This window comes from Nipponia nippon, unplaced genomic scaffold (assembly GCF_047370975.1).
Source record: "Nipponia nippon isolate SJK-2023a ecotype South Korea unplaced genomic scaffold, ASM4737097v1 scaffold_28, whole genome shotgun sequence".
In the NCBI taxonomy this organism is placed as follows: domain Eukaryota; kingdom Metazoa; phylum Chordata; class Aves; order Pelecaniformes; family Threskiornithidae; genus Nipponia; species Nipponia nippon.
Window position 1 is genome coordinate 1116070 of NW_028262345.1, and position 19789 is coordinate 1135858.

Here is a 19789-nt window from a genome sequence, read left to right on the forward strand (position 1 = left end):
TGAAATGACCCGAGCGTTCCCCCCCGGTTCGGCGGCGCTCGATAATCCATCCTGCACAGAGCGAGCGCAGCAAACCACAATCCCCAAACTGAAACAGAAGAGGAGGCGCGCAGCAAGGTCTCCGAGGCTCGCCCGAGCGGGCGCTGACAGGGACAGGCTGTCAATGCCACGCAGGAGAAGGCTCTCACAAGCAGAGATGGTCCCAGATGGAGCTGCCAGTGGGATTAATAAGCGGCACCGGAGAAGGCAGCGGCTGCCCCTGCGGTGTCTGTGCTTTAGCCTTGCTGCCGTGGGCCGATGCATTTGGCTCGGCCTCTCCTGCAAGCATTACGGTCTTAAGGACTGGCTGAACTCCAGTGCACCTGTAATGGGGCTCCTTCTCTTCTGGACCAGTGCAAAGGCTCTAATAAAGATCTTTCTTGCAGCTTGTGTGGTTTTTATTAGGAAAGATACACACGCTCTTGGCATCCCGGCTCAGCCCTGATCCCGCAAAGCCGATGACACTAAGCCACAGCTTGGTGCAGCATGGCTGCGGCGAAGCTTTGAGCTTCTCCACTCCCCTGCCTCACCCCCCGCTCCGTGCTCCCCCAAACTTCTGTTTCATTTTGCTTGTGCAATGTATGGCAGCCCCGACGAGCGGGGAAACTAGAAATGCTTCCAAAAGTAGCACCGGGGCGAAAACCCCCAAAGTGGAGGAAAAGAACGGAGAGGCTGCGGATAGAGATTTCCTCCTAGGGCAGCTGAATCTCTCCTTCGAACTCCACTCTGTCCTAGCGGCTGCCTTAATTTGTGTTCACTTCAGAGCCTGCAACATGAAAGCCCTGGCTCTGAACTCCAGCTGAGCCGTTCAATGGCTCAGTGTTCGCAGAAGGCATGGAAGGAATCCATTGATTAGTTTCTTCAGCTGGGATGTGACCATTTGGAGTCCAAGACCTGCCAAACATGACTTCGCCTCAGCAACTGGTTCCTATTTGCTGCTTACAGGCTTTAGAAAAATCTTTCCTCTTCCACATCCAAGTCTCACCCTCCTTTTCCATTCTGTCGTTATTCAACGGTAATATCTATTCAGGCTCTCTCCTGTCGAGGGAGGATGCTGAGTTGCAGAGAACAGCCCTCCTGCCATTAATATAGCCAAAAGATTTTGCTGTTGATCGGAGATAACCATCTGCCCTCCCTCCACAATGCAGCCTGACTGTTTTTCAACAGTTTGGAACAAAGAAAGGACGGGCAGTAATGCCACATTGTTCCCAGGGACGCTGACTAACCTTGGTTTAAAAGAATAATAATAATTATTCATTTAGCATCGAGGAAAGGTATTATGTGACTGGAGCCTTTGCTGTGATTTCCGAATGCACAGTGCGGGCAGGACTGCTCTTCCACGCCCTCTCTCCTAGCTGGGGCCGGCTCTGTCCCTTCGGCAGGGCCAAATCCGCTCCTGTCACGTCCCTTTTGCAAACGGGCAGCTGCTGGCCCCCCTCCAGATGTTATGGAGCTGGGACAGCTTCTCCTTTCACTCGGCTTTCCCCATTCTCATTACAGCAGGCTCGGGATTAGGTGTTAGCGGTAGTCTGGAGAAGGAGCTTTTCCTAGCACTGCTGCTACCAAAACACGGCCACCTCTGGGGTGAAATACAACGGCTACGTAATAGCACGGAGCAACACCACCCAGCTGTTATGGACAGGAAATGAAGAACACCATATCCAATTAAAACTGCAGGGGGATATTTATGGCAGAACGTAATTAGCCAAATTGGAGCCTTCCCCAAAACTGCCATGGGATTTTTAATGACCGCAAGCGGTCAGGGCTTCGGTTTGATGTTTTGTCAAGTAAACAATATCCACAGGGCATGAGACAAAAATCAGGAGCAAAGGGGAAGGGGGGCAAAAAATGTGTCGTGCAATTCCAGGGAGAAACGGAGACATGAAAGGATTTATCGTAAGGGGGACATTGTTGGAAAGAGCAGCAGCCACCACTCCAAGAAAGGAAAGAGCAGGGAGGTGGCTCTGGGTGTGGAGGTGGCCCTCTGCAATGAGAGGAAAGAGCAAGCAGCTGCCATGACTGTTCCCCAGGGAGATACCTTTCCTGGAATTTAAAATGATATGAGAAATTCCTTCAAGCGCCGTAATAGCTGGGAAGTATTTCAGTGAGTTGTTTTACGCTGGTAAAAGGAGGCTGGATTAGTAGTCCTCGTGACTACAGCCTCCCCTTTTTGGCTAAGCAGTGGGCATGGAAATAGAGCTCATTAGTCAGCACGTACTGCGTGTGCCCCCCGGGCTGTCTGCGGGGAAGGCAGGCTGCTCTCAGATCCAGCGTTTGCAAGCCAGGAGGTGATGACCATCACGAAAGCGTTGGCTCCTCCGTGACCCAGATGGCTGTGGCCTCTGGGGTCCCCTCGCTGCTCCACACTATAGGGCTGGAGTCACGGAAAGTCCCCATCCTCTGCGCTGTCTGCATTAAAAGCAAGTTTCTGTTCATGCTGCGGAGATCCAGACTTCAGGCCCTGAGACAGCGCTGCCACAATACCGTCCTCTGATTGCCCTCCAGGCGCGAGCAGAGGAAGCCGCCTCCGAGCCTCCCCGACTCCTGCTCTCATTAACTTCCCAGCAGAGATGGCTCACAAAAGCATCTTTGTGGCCAGCTAGGCGTCGGGACTCCAGCGCACACGCATCCCCGCGTGGCTGCGAGGGAGCGACAGCTCCAGCCCACACGCCATAGGTACCTCAATCAACAGTCTCACAAGCTGCTTGAGCATCTTCAAGTGCCTCCTGCTATTGGTTTCCCAGAGGTCCCATGCTGATTCCTAACCTGATTAGCTAATCTGGGCTCCAGCAATGTAATTCTGCCTTGAATTTTGTTGGCAGGGGGTGCTGTCACTCACTTGTTACCCTGCTGGAAGAACTGGCTGGATGGAAAATCCTCGTAAGCTGTTCTGCAGCGCTGTTTGCTCTCGGTACATTTTCCCTCTCCTCCTCAAGTAACGGCACCGAGTTCTTGGTAAACATAACCTGAGGATTTTTGCTGTTTAACTCTTGCTATTTGCAATTACTCTGAGCACGCACAGATGATACACGTCAAACCTCACCTGCAGGACCTCTCATCTTTGGTCAGATCTCTTAGGCAGCCTCCTTCGTAGCAGAAACAAATGCAGCCAGCTCAGACTTCAGCAACACATCTCTGCTTGCGACTTCACCCTTGGCATTCACCAATCTCTGGCGACAGAGGTTACTGAACTGATTTCTGATGGTCCTTGAGATCCCCTTCCCTGGGACACAGGTGAGGGATTACGAAGGAGAGGCAATGGGATCATTGCTAATAAAGCAGATCTCCTGGACAGCTAGACTGTATTCCCTAACACTTCTCTGCTTTTTCAATCTTTCAAAAAAACCATCACCAACAAAAAAAGACCAACTGCTTCAAGAAATACCAAGTAACAGCCACATTTCACTTTCATGAAGGTGCCAGGAGCCACACAAGCACCTCCCAAGGAAGGCCAGTCCAGCACCAACCTCTAGTATACAAATTCACAGCCTAAGAAATGGCAGCCACCAGAAAAACACGCTTGCACACAGCCAGCTGGAAGTGGTCAGCGCGGGGAAATAAAACACTTGACTGCAATGACCCGCAGGTTAACACTGTGGCCAGGGCAGAGGGGTTCAAGAGATGGAAGTTTAATTCCTGGTCAATATTTCCACACGACCTCTTACAAACCTTTGTGCCTCCATCCCCCTTTTTTAACGAAACGACACTTTCTCGCTTCACAAGGGGCTGGGAGCATCAGTTCAACAGTCCCGAAGGAAAAGCTCAGGAGCTGGGGACCATGACAGGGTCTTGCCAGAGAGAGATCTGAGGGGAAGGCTCCGGAAAGAGAACTGAGATTCCCATCCCTTGTCATGCAGGACCCTGGGAGGCACGGATACTGTATCCACAATGGCCAAGATCCCTCCAGCCCAAACCACTGTCCCACCATGACCGTGAGATGACAGGTGCACATGTCTATGGAGGTAATTCAGCGATGGGCACCATTACCCCACGTACACCATGCCCACAGGAAGGGAATTACAGGATGAGACCCACACTAGCAATTAAAGCCCTAAAGCTGCCCTCCCCAGAGAGGCTCTGCTGGCAGAAACACCCCTTCGGCCCCGCCGCATCGCTCCTGGGAGGAAGGATTCGCCCGCATATGTGTTTCAAAGAGGAAAAACCCTCGCCCGGCGCTGGAAACCTCCTCGCTTGCAATTGTCTCCACTTGGCAACCCAGCCCAATAGTGAATAAACGACAGAGAAATATTCCGCTCTACACGTGTTTGGGTTTTTCGGGGTGGTTTTCTTGGACGGCGATCCTGGCTCTGCAACAATACCCGTCTTGTTCGGCCCTGCGCTACAGAGCAGGCTTGAATAGATCTGTCTAAAATTATAAGCGGGCAGCCCCTGGGCTCCGAGAGATCACAGGCCACATGCTGGGGCTGAACAAAGACTCTGCTATTTCCTAACAATTAGCCCAGCTAAAAGGACATCTATCTCCTTCCATTAGAGCCACCACGTGCCTCCCAGTCAGTCCATTGTAAAGCTAATTAAATAACACGCCTCTCTCCCCATGAGGGTCTCCTGATTAGTTCGCCTAGGTCCTAAATCCTTGCTGGGGTAAATGGGGAAGAGACAGCTGGTCGGCAGGGGCCTGCGACTCCAGTGGAAGTATGGTCACCCATCGACAGCTATCATCATCATCACCAGTTATTTCAGGTTTTTTAATTATCTTTGGAAAGCTGTTGAACGGAGATCTTGAGATACAAGGGGGTTCAGCACACAAACTGGTTTGCTTCCCTATCCGCTGCCCCACCACCTGCAGCAAAAGTTGTGAAAACAGCTGATTTATTTATTTTTTGGGGGCCTTTGCTTGTAGTTGGAGTAAAAAAGCATATGTAAATATTTTTTCGAAATATGTTCCGGGTTGATGCAAACCAGTTTGGGGTTTTTTTCACACACTTCTCATTGGGCTAAAACAGCGAAAAGAAAATAAACAAGGAAAATGGTGTGTCATTCAACCTGAGCTAAAACTTTCTATCTTTGCACTTTTAAAATGGGAAGAAATTTCAAAATTGAAAAAAAAAAAGTCAGTTAAAAGTAATCAGTTAGCAAACCCTCTTTTCGCCCAGTCAGTTCACCTCTTCGAGGAGGTTTCTGTGGGAGGGAGAAACAAAACATATCTCCGACGCTTGGAGTTTCCTTCCAATCTGAAAATTAGTTCTGGCAAGTCAAGAAAACTCATTCAGATGATACAGCAACCATCACAGGGGCTGTCTGCAATGTCCTGAGCAACGCTTCAGGAAGGCCAGGGGCCACCACAACCCATCATCTGTCCCTGGAGGAGGTCAACACGGCTCTTCTGCAACATCCAACCTGCCCCTGCTCAAGCCAAATGCCGCAAGCGGCTTTTATCTCCGTCAACCCATCCCGGTTCTTCAGGGTGAGCTACGTTTGCACCACCACGAGCGCGCAGCCTCGCACAACAGCACGAAACTGCTAAATTGCTCCAGATGTTCAACACCTTTCCTCACACGCTCCCAAGACCCGGAAGAAATACAGTTTCCTTCTGCCAAATCTACAGTCAGCAATAGTTGCGAATATCCCCTTTACCCCCTTTAAATCATTATTTTCCACCCTTGGCTATTTAAATCGTTATTTTCACACCGAGAGAGCATGGCTGGAAAACTGGGAAGGTGGGTCAACAGACTAACGAACTGATTTCCCGTGGGGTTTCGGCTCTAGGCTTGAAACAGCTGGACGTGCCGCTACAGACGGAGCTCCATCCACCCGAGGGAAACAGAAAGACCCCATTCCTCAGCTCTCGTGGTGGGGAGACAGTGGGAGGAAGGACATGGAGGCGGAGGCAGAGCTCGGTTTCGTTCTATGAGAACGAAAGCTTGCTCCTGTTTTCCAAACCCACGAGCCACCCATGCCGCTCACAGCCATCCTGGGTAGCAGCCGCTGTTGGAGCCTGGGTGGGAAAATGCTGGGAAGCTTTAGAAATCCATCAGGGCTTTCTGGGAAATATATTAATTAGTGTGTGTGTGTATGCATGTTCATAGGCTTTTATGGTAAAAGCACAAGGATCAACTCATTGCCCATTGCTAACGAAATCATACAAACCCTATGCTCAGGCAACGCAAACATTTTACATCAAATAATCAAATTTTACAGGGACATATCAACAGGGCCAGGTAAATCATCATTAGAAGATGCTACATGACTCACTTGAAGGCCTACAAGGGGTGGGTACAAGAGTCAAGCCCAAAACACAGTTTGAAAGTAACCTAGGAGCATGCTACTCAGCCCTCTGGCTGCTTTCAAACCCCAACAGCCAGGTCTGACTGCTTCATTCATCACTAATCTAAAAAAAAAAAAGGGCAAGAGCCAAGAAAAAGATGTCTTGTATTAACCGCCTGCCTTCCCTCACCCAGCTAGTGCCCTTGATCCCAAAGCTATGGGAATGGCTCCACAAGCTACTTGATTAATAAGAGCCCAGGGGGGAAAAATCGTTTATATAACCTCATCTTCTCTAAACTTCCTAAGTGCTTTAGAAAGTGGCTGCCCTGGAAACCCAAACTGGAAACGAAAAATATTATCTCTTCCATTTATAAACATCTCCAGCGCTAATGAAGTGAAGGAGCGGCAGCAACGGGGAGGGGAGCGTCGAGATGCACTTGGCAGGCGTGGGAGAGCCCCGATAAAACCATTTTGTTTCAGGTGGGTGTGGAGTGGAAAGTCCTCCCACCGCGGTTCGGTGCCACTGTAGGCTGCTGACTACAGCCCTGCGTGGCCCCCGGGGAGGGATTTCAGAAGATGGATGGTTATGGGAGTATCTGCTACGCTAAACACAGAGGCAGACCGACAGCCTTACTAGGTGCAAATGTGGGGGGAAGGAAGACAGGGCGACATGAATGAGGCAAGAGCGGATGGATGAAACCTTAAAAATCAGTTCCCTTAACTTGAAGCTGTAGCTCGGGTGAAGCGCCACGTCCTGATATTGGAAAGCAGGGAGCGAGAATCGGTAGTTACTGTGCACGCATACTTTGTGGCACAAACTGCACAGACCAGGCTCCTTGTGCACGTCAACAGAGCACGTCTGTTTACACCAATCTGGTCTAAATAAACATAGGAGCGATCCAGATTAAGCTTTTGGGTTCAACCACCCTCTGCCTTGCAGGCCCTTAGACACATCTGAATTGGAGAGCCAAGAGAAGTATTCTGCAAAATAGTCCAACCTATTTCTCCATTTTCTTTCCATGTTGGCATTTCCCACAGAGATTTTGTTTTTGCATCAACACAGCCAGCACCAGAAAATGCTGAGTTTTGGCTGGAAATGTTTGGATTTCATTTTGACAAAATATTGATGATTTCCGCAGAACAATCCGTTACTTTTGGCAGCAACAAGAAGAAAAGTCAAAAAGCCGTATTTCATCTAGACAGGGGACTAAGCTGACACCCAGCCTGGAACTCAGCACAAGTGGAAGGCAAAGCAGGCTACCGGGTTGCCTCGTTATCCTGTCATTTTGATTACTGTAACACAAGGGAAACTGCTACTACTTTCACGTAGTAGCTGTTTGCCTGGATAGAAACACAACCAAAGCTGCCAGACAAAGGAAGCATCTGGTCTCCTAGGGTTAGGCAGTAACTAGATGCAAAGCAGGGCAAGAGAAGGTCTGATCGTCTCTGGAGACATTTCACAGGAGATGTAGATAGCCCAAGGTTGCAGCGTGGAGAAGAGCTGGTCCAGGGCAGGACTGAGATGCCAGCTTTATTTCCATCACTACCTTCTGTAATTATTCATGCCTCTGGAGCCTGCAAAACTGGGTTGAAATCTCCCAAGTGCAGGCTCTTCTGTGAGATGCCTGGAACTGACCAAATTAGAAATTTTCCATGAACAGGCTCCCTTGGGGCATCTCCTCCTTTTTTCGTATTCTACCTCAATGCTGACATCAGTCTAGCCAAAACAAGTGCCCTCAGGCCCCCCCTGAACTTAGGATGTGGAGAGTGAATCACACAAACCAGGGGAGAAAGGTATTTCTGACTCCTGAAAAATAGTTGCTGATGAGTTAGGGAGAAGTAGTTTGGGCCAGCTCCTCTTAGAAATCAATCTCTGCTTTGGCAGAGCAGTTTCTTTTGCTCCATCCCATTTGTGTTACGGGAAGCATGAATTTCTGCAAGTGTTTTTGCCGCCCTGAGCGCCCCTGCTCACGCAGCGTGTGCCATGTCAGCAGCCTTGTTTCCCTTTCCAGGAAGGGAAGTCCTGTCATGAACTTTATTATATTGCTTTTTGGTGTGTGCACCCACCCCCTCCATCGCTAAAATCAATGGCAGCGTTCCTACTGAGTGGGTTGAAGCCAACCCTGTTTTCCCGCAGGCTCGCCGAGGGCTGCAGCCGACTTCGGGGGTTTAAAGGCTGGATCCTGGCCTTGAATCCAAACCTGCCCTTGCAGCGTTGCAGGGGAAGAAAAAATACTGAAAGAGGAACCCTACCTCTAAGAAGGGATCACAGGTCTCCGAAGGCAGCTCCCAAAGGATGGACCTGCACTGCTCATACTGGCTGACAATCTCCTTTCCTAAGCCTAACGCTGAGAATAAGCCCGCGTGCAAATTCCACCCTCCATCCCATGCTTTTCCCACACCTCACTCAAGTAACTTGGAGGCCGGCAAGCTGCCCACTGCAACTCTCCCATGGCTCTTCTGCAGAGAAACCATCTTCCCGACGTGCACACACAACCTCATTAGCCCTGCCGGCTGCCAGAGAGGCAGCCTCCCTTCCCAGGAACCAGCTGCAGAGAGAGAAACTGTATTTCATCTATTGTGAAACAGCCAACAATTGACCCGCTGCAACTTTTTCAAAGCCTATTGATACAAAACCCCACAGGGTAAGGTCCATCCGGTGGGCTGTGTAAACTTTAGCACGTGTTCAGCAGCTTCAAGGGCTCGGCCACGCTAGCAGCTCGGTGTCACTTAAGACGTCTATTTTTTTTTTTTTTTACAATATCAAGCACTTGTACAACACCGTTCTCCAGGGACTTCCAGCCACTTGCCTGACCTCAATGAATTAAGCATCGCAACAAAATGTGCAATGAATTAATCATCTGCATCTCCAACGCGAGAAACTGCTATGCAGTGGCTCACAGGCACCCTTTTGAATGATTTAGGCATCTCACTCCAATGGAAGTCAGCGGGGTTTAGATGCCTAAAGACTTTGTGTTAAGTGAAGTAGCCAAGGTCTTCCAAATCCCAGCTGTAAAACCCCGTAATCTCAGCCAGATCTCCTAAATCTGCTGTTCTTATCCCCGAGAACCCGTCCTCCAGAAAAAGACCATGGATGCTGTGGAAGAGCCACCAGGACCTAGAGCTCAGGTGAATGAAACCACCCCACGGTCTGGGAAGAGGATGCTGTGTTATACAGACCAGGCATTGCAGGGTCCTTTCAGTGAAACAGCTGATTGCAAAGCAGGAACGAAGAGGAGAGATGCTGAGAGCAGCGAGAGAGCACGGACTCTGTATCTCCCCCCAGGAGCTCCAGACAAGGTGAGAAACTTCACGTGCACAAAACAGAGTCTAGTAAGCAAGGTGCAGAAAGCACACTGCGTTAGAGAAAGCTCAGACCGGGGTCTGCTCTGAAAAGGAGGAATCATTTCCATCCGCAATTGACAACAGGGGCAGCTCGAGCTTATTTCTATTCAATTTCAGAAAGAGAACAGAGAGATGCAATCCCTTACAGGGTTTTCAGGGACTATTGGTCCTAATCCTGTCCTTACTCTTGTGTGGCTCTAGGCATGGTATTTCTCCTTCCTGCTCTTCATCTATCCAGCCTGCATATAAGCTCCTTGAGCTGCATGGGGCACAGGACAGTCCAGTCCTCCTGGAGGTGTCTGTGTGTTAGAAATACCAAAAAAAACCCAGACAGACCATCCTAATACAACTTGTCCCTCTCCCCAAGTGTCTGACAGCCTGGTTTCTCAGATTGAAGTGATGCAAATAGCTCAGATAAGGTTCAGATAAAGTATCTGAGCTCTCAAGGGCTTATCTGACTTGAACACCAACTCCAAAAATTCTGAAATTTCCCCTGTGGGACTATCTCCATAGAGCTCGATTTCCATCTGAAGCCTCGACCTCCAGAGGCTGCAGTAACAGCTACTGTTCAAATGCATTCTTGAGATAGCGGGGTGGGACACGGCAGGTCTGCAGCTCCCCTATCATGCGCTATCTGGGGATTTGCCTTCTGGTGGGAATGTTGCAAGAGCCGGGCTGATGGCTCAAGGAACCGGTGACGGCACCTTTCACCGCTAGCGCTTACACTGTAACAGATGAGGTAAATCCTTCTTCGGTGGTGTCAATGGAAAGATCACTTTCCCTTGGCTAAAAAGTGCTCCATGCTGGCTTTTCCTTCCAGCCGTGTTCCCTCTCAGTAATTGCTAGCAGAGGGAAGGCTTGCGGGAGAGCATCGGCTTAGGGTGCCTCGCCGTGAACTCCGTCACAGACTGTGTCAGCATGGGCGTCATGCTGAGATTTGGGCTTTCCAAAGCAGCCTGGATGCAACATGGAGCTGGCTGCGAAGCCCACCCGGGCTTCTCCGAAAATCTCAGCCTGGCAGGATACAAAGGAGTCGGCAATCGCAGCGAGGAGCTCTGATGAAACAGACCCAGGCTCACAATAATGGACAATCTCTAATATTCATTTACAGTGATAAACCTTCGTGCTTAGAGATCCAGCCTTTCTGAAACACAGATAGCTGCAGCGGTCTCAAAATGTGTGAGACCTGGTAGCGAGCATCCATTTATAGTATGCAACTCAGACTGTGAAAGGAGCCAGGGGAAGTCCAAGGCCAGGCTTAGAGAGGGTAAATTGAGATCTCTTTGTAAAGTTGGTACAAAGGGCCCATTAGCTCACTTACACCTGGACTACAGTTATTCTTTGTGCTGCAGGAGCATCAAGGGTCCCCCATCTTACAGCCAGATCCCATATGCTGGGTGCTCTACAAACACAGGGGTAAAAGACAGCAAGAAGGATTCCTCCCCGAAGGGTTTGCAACCAAATAATCAGTAATCTAATCATTTATACACCTGCAAATCTAGCAAGGATGAAAAAAAGAGCTTTCTGAAAACCGTTCAAAGCTCTGCAGAAATTACCCCCAAATCTCGCTGATTCAAGCAGAGAAAGATTTCCTCTCTGTAGAGGTTTGCAACCGTCAGGCAGAGTTCTCAGGCAAGAACAACTATGAAATTCTATAGGATGGCTCATAAACCATAGAAAAAAAGGTTTCATTTCCTACTAAAAAATTCCCAACGGCTTGTTCCCAAAGGGCCGGCATGCCAAAGGGCTGCTGCAGAGTGCTGGCTCCCCTTCCGCATCGGCGCTTCGCCCTGGCTAAAAACCAGGGAGCCAGGGAAAACGCGTGGGCAGGCTACGGGCTCTCCACAGCTCCCCAGCGCTCAGCTGTGTTGGCAGCACCAGGGTTAACCGCGGCGGCGCCCTGTAATGCAATGATTTCTGGTTTATTTCAGCAGGGGAAGTGTGTCCCGGCCTGATTAGCCCAATGGTTTCCTCTTTTCCCATAACCTCCAGACCCCCATGGCCTAAGTGTTTACTTTCTGAAATAAAAAATCTGCTAGTGTTTTTCTTTTTTCGGGGCATGTGTATTTTGGGAGGATTCGGGGGGAGGAAAGTGGAGAGGGGGAGTTGAATGGGATGGGAGGCTTGCATACACCTCCCTTCTCTCTCCCACCCCTCACCCCCAGCTCCTTTCCAGCTGCAATCTCTGAGCTGAGACTTCTGGCTTCAATGTGAGAGAGAGAGAGAGAAAGGGAGAGAGAAATGTATTAATGAGAGAGTTCAGTCTCTTGCTTCAGCAGCTATAAACACAGTGAACATCTGGAGGGAGAGAGAGGTGCTTCATGCTGCCAGAGGCTGAAAGAAACAGGCTGTTTTCAGGGTCCCAGCCCCCTGCGCTCCCCACGTCCCCCTCTGCCTGCCCTGCACATACGCACACTCCTCTCCTGGCATCACCCAGCCAGTCCTGTCCGTCTGGAGAGAAAAGAGTAGCTGGCCTCACTTACGTTGCCTTCCCTGCTCCATGCCAGCGTAGCAAAGCCCACCTAGGTGCTGCTACAAGAAGGGCTGACCACGTGCAACTCAAACCCTCTAGCCAGGGTGCTCTGCTGCTCACTATCCCCAGAGGCAAGCGCTCAGGGGTCCCAGCATGGTTCTGAAGGCAAAGCAGGTTGGGAAAGGTCAAAAAAAAAAAAACAGCTGTGCTTTGTGTGGCCCATCTGAAGCAAGTGTTTGGTGGCTCAGGACAGTCCTCCGGAAAAAGAAACAGGTATATCCACCACACTCCATCCCTATAGAGGGATCAATCCTACTCCAGGACCAACCCAAAACAAGATATCTTCTGCAGTCATCCTCGAGGCACCACAGAAGCCCTGGATAGCCTGTTGCTTAGTCCCTTTCCCCCTTGATGCTACATCAAGTTATTCCTTCCCCACCACATACCGAAACTGCCAGTGCTGCTGCTCATTTTTGCGACGGTCCCGGTGCAGCGCGCTAACTTGAGTTTTGCTTCTTACGGAGCTCCCGTCCCCCTGTTATACTGGAGGCCCTCAGCAAACCTGCCGGCATCACCCAAAAACCAAGCAACAACCTTCCAGCTTTCACCCAGCCTCATCCAGGGGACCAACGCCCTGCTCAGAGCACGATTCCTCCCTGCGCGGCAGCTGATCCCCAGCTGACACCAGTCTGCAGCTCAAGTGGGAAAAGAGCTCAGCGCTCATTCTCTGGTGACGACCCAACACGCAGGGAGCTCCCTTGGGTTTTGTCTTTGAGAGGCGAGACAGGGATTTTTCCAGAGTCAGGCAGGAAACAAATGGAAAAATGAAAGCCTGGATTTTTGTCATTCTATTACTTCAGCGCAAATAAACCTCTCCAAGTGCTGCCTTGCAGCAGGTTACAGCAGGGGATGCAGAGGGAGCATCACCAGGTATCATAGGGTCACCTGCACATCTTTTCCTCACCTGCGAAACAACAAGGATCCACACGAATCAGACGCTGAGTCCAGCTCCCACTGAAGAGCAAACCAGAAACCGTTCAGCATCCTTCACAGGGCCCTTGCAAAAGGGCCAGCCGAGTCTAAGACACCGCAGGCAGCCCATGGCTCTGCAATTAATTCACAAGGCATAGAGGGATCTTTTCTCTCCACCAACAGACTGGAGTAAGTGCTCTTAATGGAGAAAATTATGTGTGTCCTTCAACAAACGCAGAGCGCCCAAGTATAGTAGGTGTGACATGCCTTTAACTGGAGCCAATGAAACACCCAAAGACTGCCAGGAAGAACAAGGGTCAAAGAAAAACCCCGTTCCAACCAGGCTATAAACAGCGCCAGACCCCAAGGCTTGCAAGAGGCTGCGCCGCCTCGCCGGCCAGAGGATGACAACAGAGCCCAGCAAAAAGGGCTCATTCATCCCCCGGGCCAGAGCGAACGGCCAGGGAGGGCTGCGGATCTGGGGGAACGACGGGCAGCAGGTTGGGCAGAGGCGGTATTTTGTGCACGGCTTTTGTTGAGCCTTGAAATGAATTAGCCTCCATCGCCTCGGCTCTCGCTCGTGGTGGCTCACCCCTTTTTTTTCTCCCCCTGTTCTGTTTCCCTTCACCTTCCTCCACGTCCTCCCTTGCCTGCTCCTCGTTTATTAAGGAGGGAGAGGACAGACCGGCCAGTCCAGGGGAACTGCCTGAGAAGTCCTGCTAGGTCTCGCAGCCGCAAGCAGATGTGCGTGCCCTGTGAAAAGACGCCCATTCATCTCTGCGGAGAGCGTGCGGGGGAGGCAGCAGCAGCGCAGGGGAGGGGGGAAGTGTTGGAGGAGGCTGAGAAAAGGAAGGAGGCCACAGTTAAAAATAGGATAAAAGGACATGAAAAAAAATGCAGATTTTTTTTTTTTTTTAAAAGCGTCGCTCGGAAAATGTGCTGCAGCTGGAGAAGCCATCGGGCTGAGCCTGGTCAGCTTTCACCTTCCCCCCCTCTCTCCTCCTCCCCGAGCCCCCTTCCTCCGAGCGTGGGCCTGGAAGACGGCCCAGAAACCGCTCACAGAAAGAGCTTTCCTCCGGGGATCTCCACCAGGGAAAGAGCAGGTCTCACAGCAAAGGAGGGGGCAACGTGGGGAAAAGCAGGGGGAGTTCGCCACGGATGCAGGCAGTCCCCACGGGACTCCTGCCTGCAGCCCAGGCTGAGCTGAGAGCTGGGCTTAAAGGACGATCACAGCCAGAGTTAGCAGGGTGGGGGCAAAGGGAAGGCAGCCCTATTTTGTCTGCGTGGGCGTGGGGCAATGCCGCACGCTGCAATGCGTTTGCTCCAGCTACAAGGGCTTTGCTTTCCTGCCAAACCCAGCACAACACCGCTGTGGCCCAGGCTGAAGGGACCCGGTGTCCATGAAGCACCAGGGGGTCAGCTGCATGTTTGCTGCGTTAGGGACATGCCACCCCCAAAGCAAGAAACCCAAAATATTCTGGGCTGAGAGGTGGCACTAAGCTCATATGTCCAGATGGCATCAACAACAGATTGGGTAAGGCTGGTCTGCCACAGCACCGTCCTGAACGGCGCTGCGTGCTGGGGATGAGCCTATGGTGATGCCTTTTATTCGTGACAGTGTCTCAGTGCGGGAAGTCTGACCGAAATCTGCTGGACTGCTTTCACGGCGGCATCAGACCCGCAGCTCTAATTTCTCCTCTAGAAAACGCTTTCATTTCATTTCTTGCCTTGCAAATCCCAAAGCCAATCCCATTTGCCTTAGCGAAAGCAAGATCACTCCCCCAAAAGCTCCTGTAGTTTCCAAAAGGCTGGGAGCACCTTCAGTCCAAGCCTGCTAATTCAGCACCACAGTCGTAGAAACTTCTTCAGCCAGAGTCGTTTCATACCTCGCTTGCCATTAACAACAGTTTTATCTCCCCTATCACTAAGGAAAACAAACGAGTTCAGAGTGGAAGGGGCTGTCAAAGTGGCCTTGGCTCAGAAAGGCAGCGCAGTCAGGACTATGTCCGTACTGAAATGATAATACTGCTATCAAATCTCTTCCTCCACTCCAGTTTTGTACCTAACCTTGTCTCAGCCAGAAAACACTACCAGAGGTTAACATTAGGATACTATTACCTTAGCAACTAAGCATACAGGGCTAAGTGTGGCTTGCAGCATCCTTTCAGCAACCCTGCTGCTGCGAGCAGACACATGGCACCCTTAATTTTGGGCTGCCAGATGGTTCAGCTAAGGTGCAATGGCCTCTACGCTCCTACTCCCACCTGTCCAAGGAGCAGAGCTACTTTTCATAAACAGGGAGCAGCTCCCTTCTTGCTAGTTTTTTTTCTACCACCTCTGGGATGTGCCCTTTGCTTGCTGTGGACCCAGTTTAGGCTGATTCTCTGAGCAGTAGTAGTCCCAACATATGCACCGCAGATTGTGGTAGCAAGCTACCAAATAAAACTGACTCTATACCATTTCCAAATTTTTGCTTTTTAAACAAAAACCACCACCACCCCTTCTTGTATTTATCAACAAGCTAAATCCACATCAGGCTTTCCTTTATCCGTATCACTGAATAATCTAATCGGACTTCAAGCACAATGTAAATAAACTCACCCAAGCTTCAAAGGCAAAATATCTTCTCTAAACGCAAGCAGCTCTAAAACTTTTAGAAATGTTGTGGGTTTCTATTGCAAGAGGATATATTCACACTTGCATTTTCCTTGTTGACTTCTTTCTTTCACCAACATCAAGACCATGAAAACCAAAATAGCCTCTAGTACGCTAGAAGAATAGATGACAAATGGTTTTAATGTGCACCCGAAACACAAAGGAGAAATGAAAGACCGTTCCTAGCAGTATATACAAATAAGAGTTTCCTCTCATTTAAAATTAGCAACTGCTCTAGGCTGAAAAAACAGCAGTATAAAAAAAAATCAGAGAAAGAGTACCTTGCACTGCAACAGGAAGAACTGAAAAGTAATTCTTAGGTATTGCAAGAGAATCAGAGGCCTGCCCTACCCGTCCCAATGCACCGAAAGTTTGATCGAAACCTGTTGAAGACAACGACAGCTTTTTTTTTACTGGCTTCGCTGAGGTTTGAACCAGGCTCCAGTCTCTGCAACAAGAAATTTCACAGACCCAGCATGGGGCAATGAAGATCTGGGTTGCAGATATGTTGGTCCCTCGAGAGAGCACTTTCATAGAAAAGGGGAGAGGGTAGGGAAAAAAACACAAAGAAAACTTTCCAGGCACAGATTTGCAAAATGTTTGAGTAAATCCAAATGCTGCAAGGGCAGATTTCGTCAGAGCAGAGTTGACATCATGCTGAGAGAGGTCACCCACAGGAGTTCAGCAAATAGCTGAAATAAGAACGGCTGGGAATAGGCAGCAGAGTTTTACTCCAGCCACAGGCGCAGCACTCTGCGTCCATCTCCTGCTCACACACAAGTGCTCACCAAAGGAGAAAAAAAAAACCTGAAATGCCTGAATATTTGCCAAGGAGAGATTTCAAACTGTACATTTGACCGCAACAGTCACTGGTTCTGCTGAACTCTTTAGCTGCAAAAAGTCTCTAAACATCAGGGCTTTTCCCCTCCCAAGGGGCCAATGTGCATAACTAACGAGCCGGGAACAAGTCACAGAAGACCAGCACATGCCATGCAAAAGCTTACGTGGGATTTAAATGCTTCATGATAGGCTTAAGTCGGACTTAAGTGAAACATAAACTTCATATTGGCCCTTTGCAAAGGTCACATTCGTGCAACTTGAGCTCTTTCGCTTAGTTCCTGCGGTTGGCCTGTGCCACGGCGTACCTGAGCCTTCTCCTCCGCCACTGCACAACCGGGCTCTTTGCTGCTGCCTCATCACCCATCCCGCAGGCAGGAGGACCCACTGCCTGCCCAACATCTGCACTGCCAGTTGGTTATACAAGAAGCAGCCCAAACTGCAAACTCAGCTTGAAGATTCACGGGTTGAACAACGTGCGGGGCAAGAATTAGTCACCAGCTATTTTGTAACGACTTTCAAATTATGAATGCATTAGAGAAGATGATCACCTAGTCCAAGTCAGTGAATTGCTTTAGCTGTGCAGCACATTGCAACCATGCAGCCCTGACAGCTCAGCGTGACCACACATCTCCAGTTGTGGTGACCTGAAGACCATGCCACCACCCTCCCAAGGAGCAAGGCAATGAGCTACAAGAGCAAGAGACCCAAAATTACAACCACAGTGGAATTAAAACTTGGGAGTCCCTGGCTCCTTGCAACCCTCCATGAAGGCCACTTTCCAAAGCCACTGGCAAGGACATCAGTCCTGCAAACATTAAGAGAAATGCTGAAGATGCAACCAGCAGGTTGGCAGGTCCACCTTGCCCATGGTGGCCTCCCAGAGACCCCCATGTCTGTCAAGACCTGAGGGAGCAGTAACCAGGGCTGCAGTCCCTAAATGCAAAGGAGGTGCACACAAGACATCAAAATCACCACCTGAAAGAGGAGAGGGGTCCTCCCAGCCAGGCACCCATGCCATGGCAGGGAAGAAGGACGCTCCCATCCTTCAGCATTGCTCTGACAATAGTTAATAGTTAAACAAAGCAGCTTTAATAATAGTTAAACAAAGCAGCTTTAAGGTTTTTATCTGCTTTCTGGCCCCATCTCCACTGAGGGAGACCCTTGACGGCCAGCAAGGCAAGTACCAACCTGGCGATGCTATGGTAGGTGCCTTATGGCTGTGTTAAGGGCAAAACACCCCAATAAATTAAGTCAGGACTGGGGCAGAAAGCAAATATAGGAGGAAGGAGACAAGGGGGACACACCAGACAACAAACAACAGCATAGCGGGGCTTTAAGGCTCATCTTTGCACCCAAGCCCCACGGCATGGGAGGGAAAGGCGCCATCCCGTTTCGCAAACCCACCCCCAAAATGGTGTCCTACCCGTGCTGTAGTGCTCCAGGCCGGTGGGCACTTCTTGGGTGGCAGGCTCGTCCCAGAGCGGGCAGCACGTCCTCGGCTGGCAGCAGGCGGCCTGAAAGCCGCAGGTCACCCAGGGATCCTCACAGGGGCCGGTGGCACCTTGCTTCTGGGAGCAGGAGAGGGACAAGCGTCAGGGGAGCGGGACCCCGAAATGCCCACCCTCTGCAAGGTGGCAGCGCACCTTTCCCCCTCCAGATCAGGCACGAAGCCCCGGGTTTGCTCATAAGAAACACCGTCATCCAAACTCACCTGGCTGAGGGGCATCATGATGAGGCCGGAAAGGCCCTTTTTTAGACAAACATGAGGAAAAAAACTGAAGGCCTGCAGTGAGGCTGTGCTCAGCAAGATGGCGGTGGGGAGGGGCTTTCCTCAGGGCCGGCTGTGGGAGGGCACCCTCCATGAGAGGGGGCTCGTTTCAGCCCCGCCACCTGAAACTGGTGTTTTTTGGCAGCGTGAGGCAGAAGCCCTGTATTCCCCCCAAAAATGTGGGGGGCTTGTGAGGGGGCAGAGAGGCCACAGCCCTGCCTGGGTGGCAGCCCTGGCACTATGGGGCAGCCCGGCCCCACGCTGGTGGGAGCTGCGGCAAGCCCTCATATTTATGCTCATGTTCCTATTTGTACTGATATTATTTGTGATTATTATGTTTATATTTATGTCTATCTTTATATTTGTGTCATTTGTACTTATGTTAGGTGTATTTATGTGGCCATGGACATATATGTGTATGGACATACATGTGTCCGGACATATATGTGGCCATGGACATATATGTGTATATGCCTATGTGGTATGCACACATGAAGTATATACACGTGTATATTTGTATAAACTTATGTATTATTACATATATATTACATAATATACTGTAATATTGTATGATTACACATCATACGTTATATGTATATACATGTATTGATTATATGTGTGCTATAGGCATGTATATACCCACACGAATGTAATCCTAGGTTATAACTGCCATTATATATTATACATGTTTGGTTTTATTGTACGTAAAGTTATATTCATACTTTATAAAGAAAATATATGTATTATATACCCAAGCATATACAGGTATATGGAAATAATCCCAGGATAAAATTTTCATTTTATTTTATACATACCTATTTTATACATATATATTATAAATATGTGTAACTATTGTGTGTATATATGTATATACCTTATATACATATTTACTGTACATACATTCATGTATATACGTATATACCGCAAAAAATAGATATGGTACATATATGTGTATATCTCTGTATAAGAGGATAACAACATGTACATACATATAAATAAATACAGGATGTTTTCATTTTTTCTTTATTATTATTATTATTATTATTATTATTATTATTATTATTATTATTGATATTATTGATATTATTGATATTATTGATATTATTGATATTATTGTTATTATTTCACTGCAGGGAAATAGTTTGCTTTGTTTCCAATCAATATTTAAATGCCAAACGCATGCTTGGAACCATTTAATGGCAAAATATCGAGCTGTGTTAGAAATATTCCATGTGTCAGAGTGGTCTTTTCTTCCTAATTTGGTGAAAATGTTGCTTTCTAGCAAGTTTTCTCTGCAGCCTGGTGTCTCGGCTCAGAGTTACAGCTTTCATCTGACCTTGTCTGGGATCTTTAACACCAGCCAGCATATCTTTGGGCAAACGTCTATTAATGTGATTTCTCTAAATAAGGGTCGAAGCACGGTCAAACCTGTCCCGTAGCTGCTGGCAGTCGGCACAGGCATGCCCAGGATC

At 49.3% G+C, this 19789-nt stretch overlaps 1 protein-coding gene across 2 annotated transcripts in view; it reads right to left on the reverse strand.

Moving 5' to 3' along the window:
• ETS1 (ETS proto-oncogene 1, transcription factor) overlaps positions 1-19789 on the reverse strand; it is a 77641-nt gene that overhangs the window by 50573 nt on the left and 7279 nt on the right. The window contains exon 3 of one of the 2 annotated variants that reach the window (XM_087763451.1): positions 17973-18114. In XM_087763451.1, coding sequence (XP_087619577.1) covers positions 17973-18114 — 142 coding nt within the window. Of the gene's footprint in view, positions 1-17972; positions 18118-19789 lie in introns of both variants that reach the window. The other variant, XM_087763450.1, reaches the window with a different exon arrangement.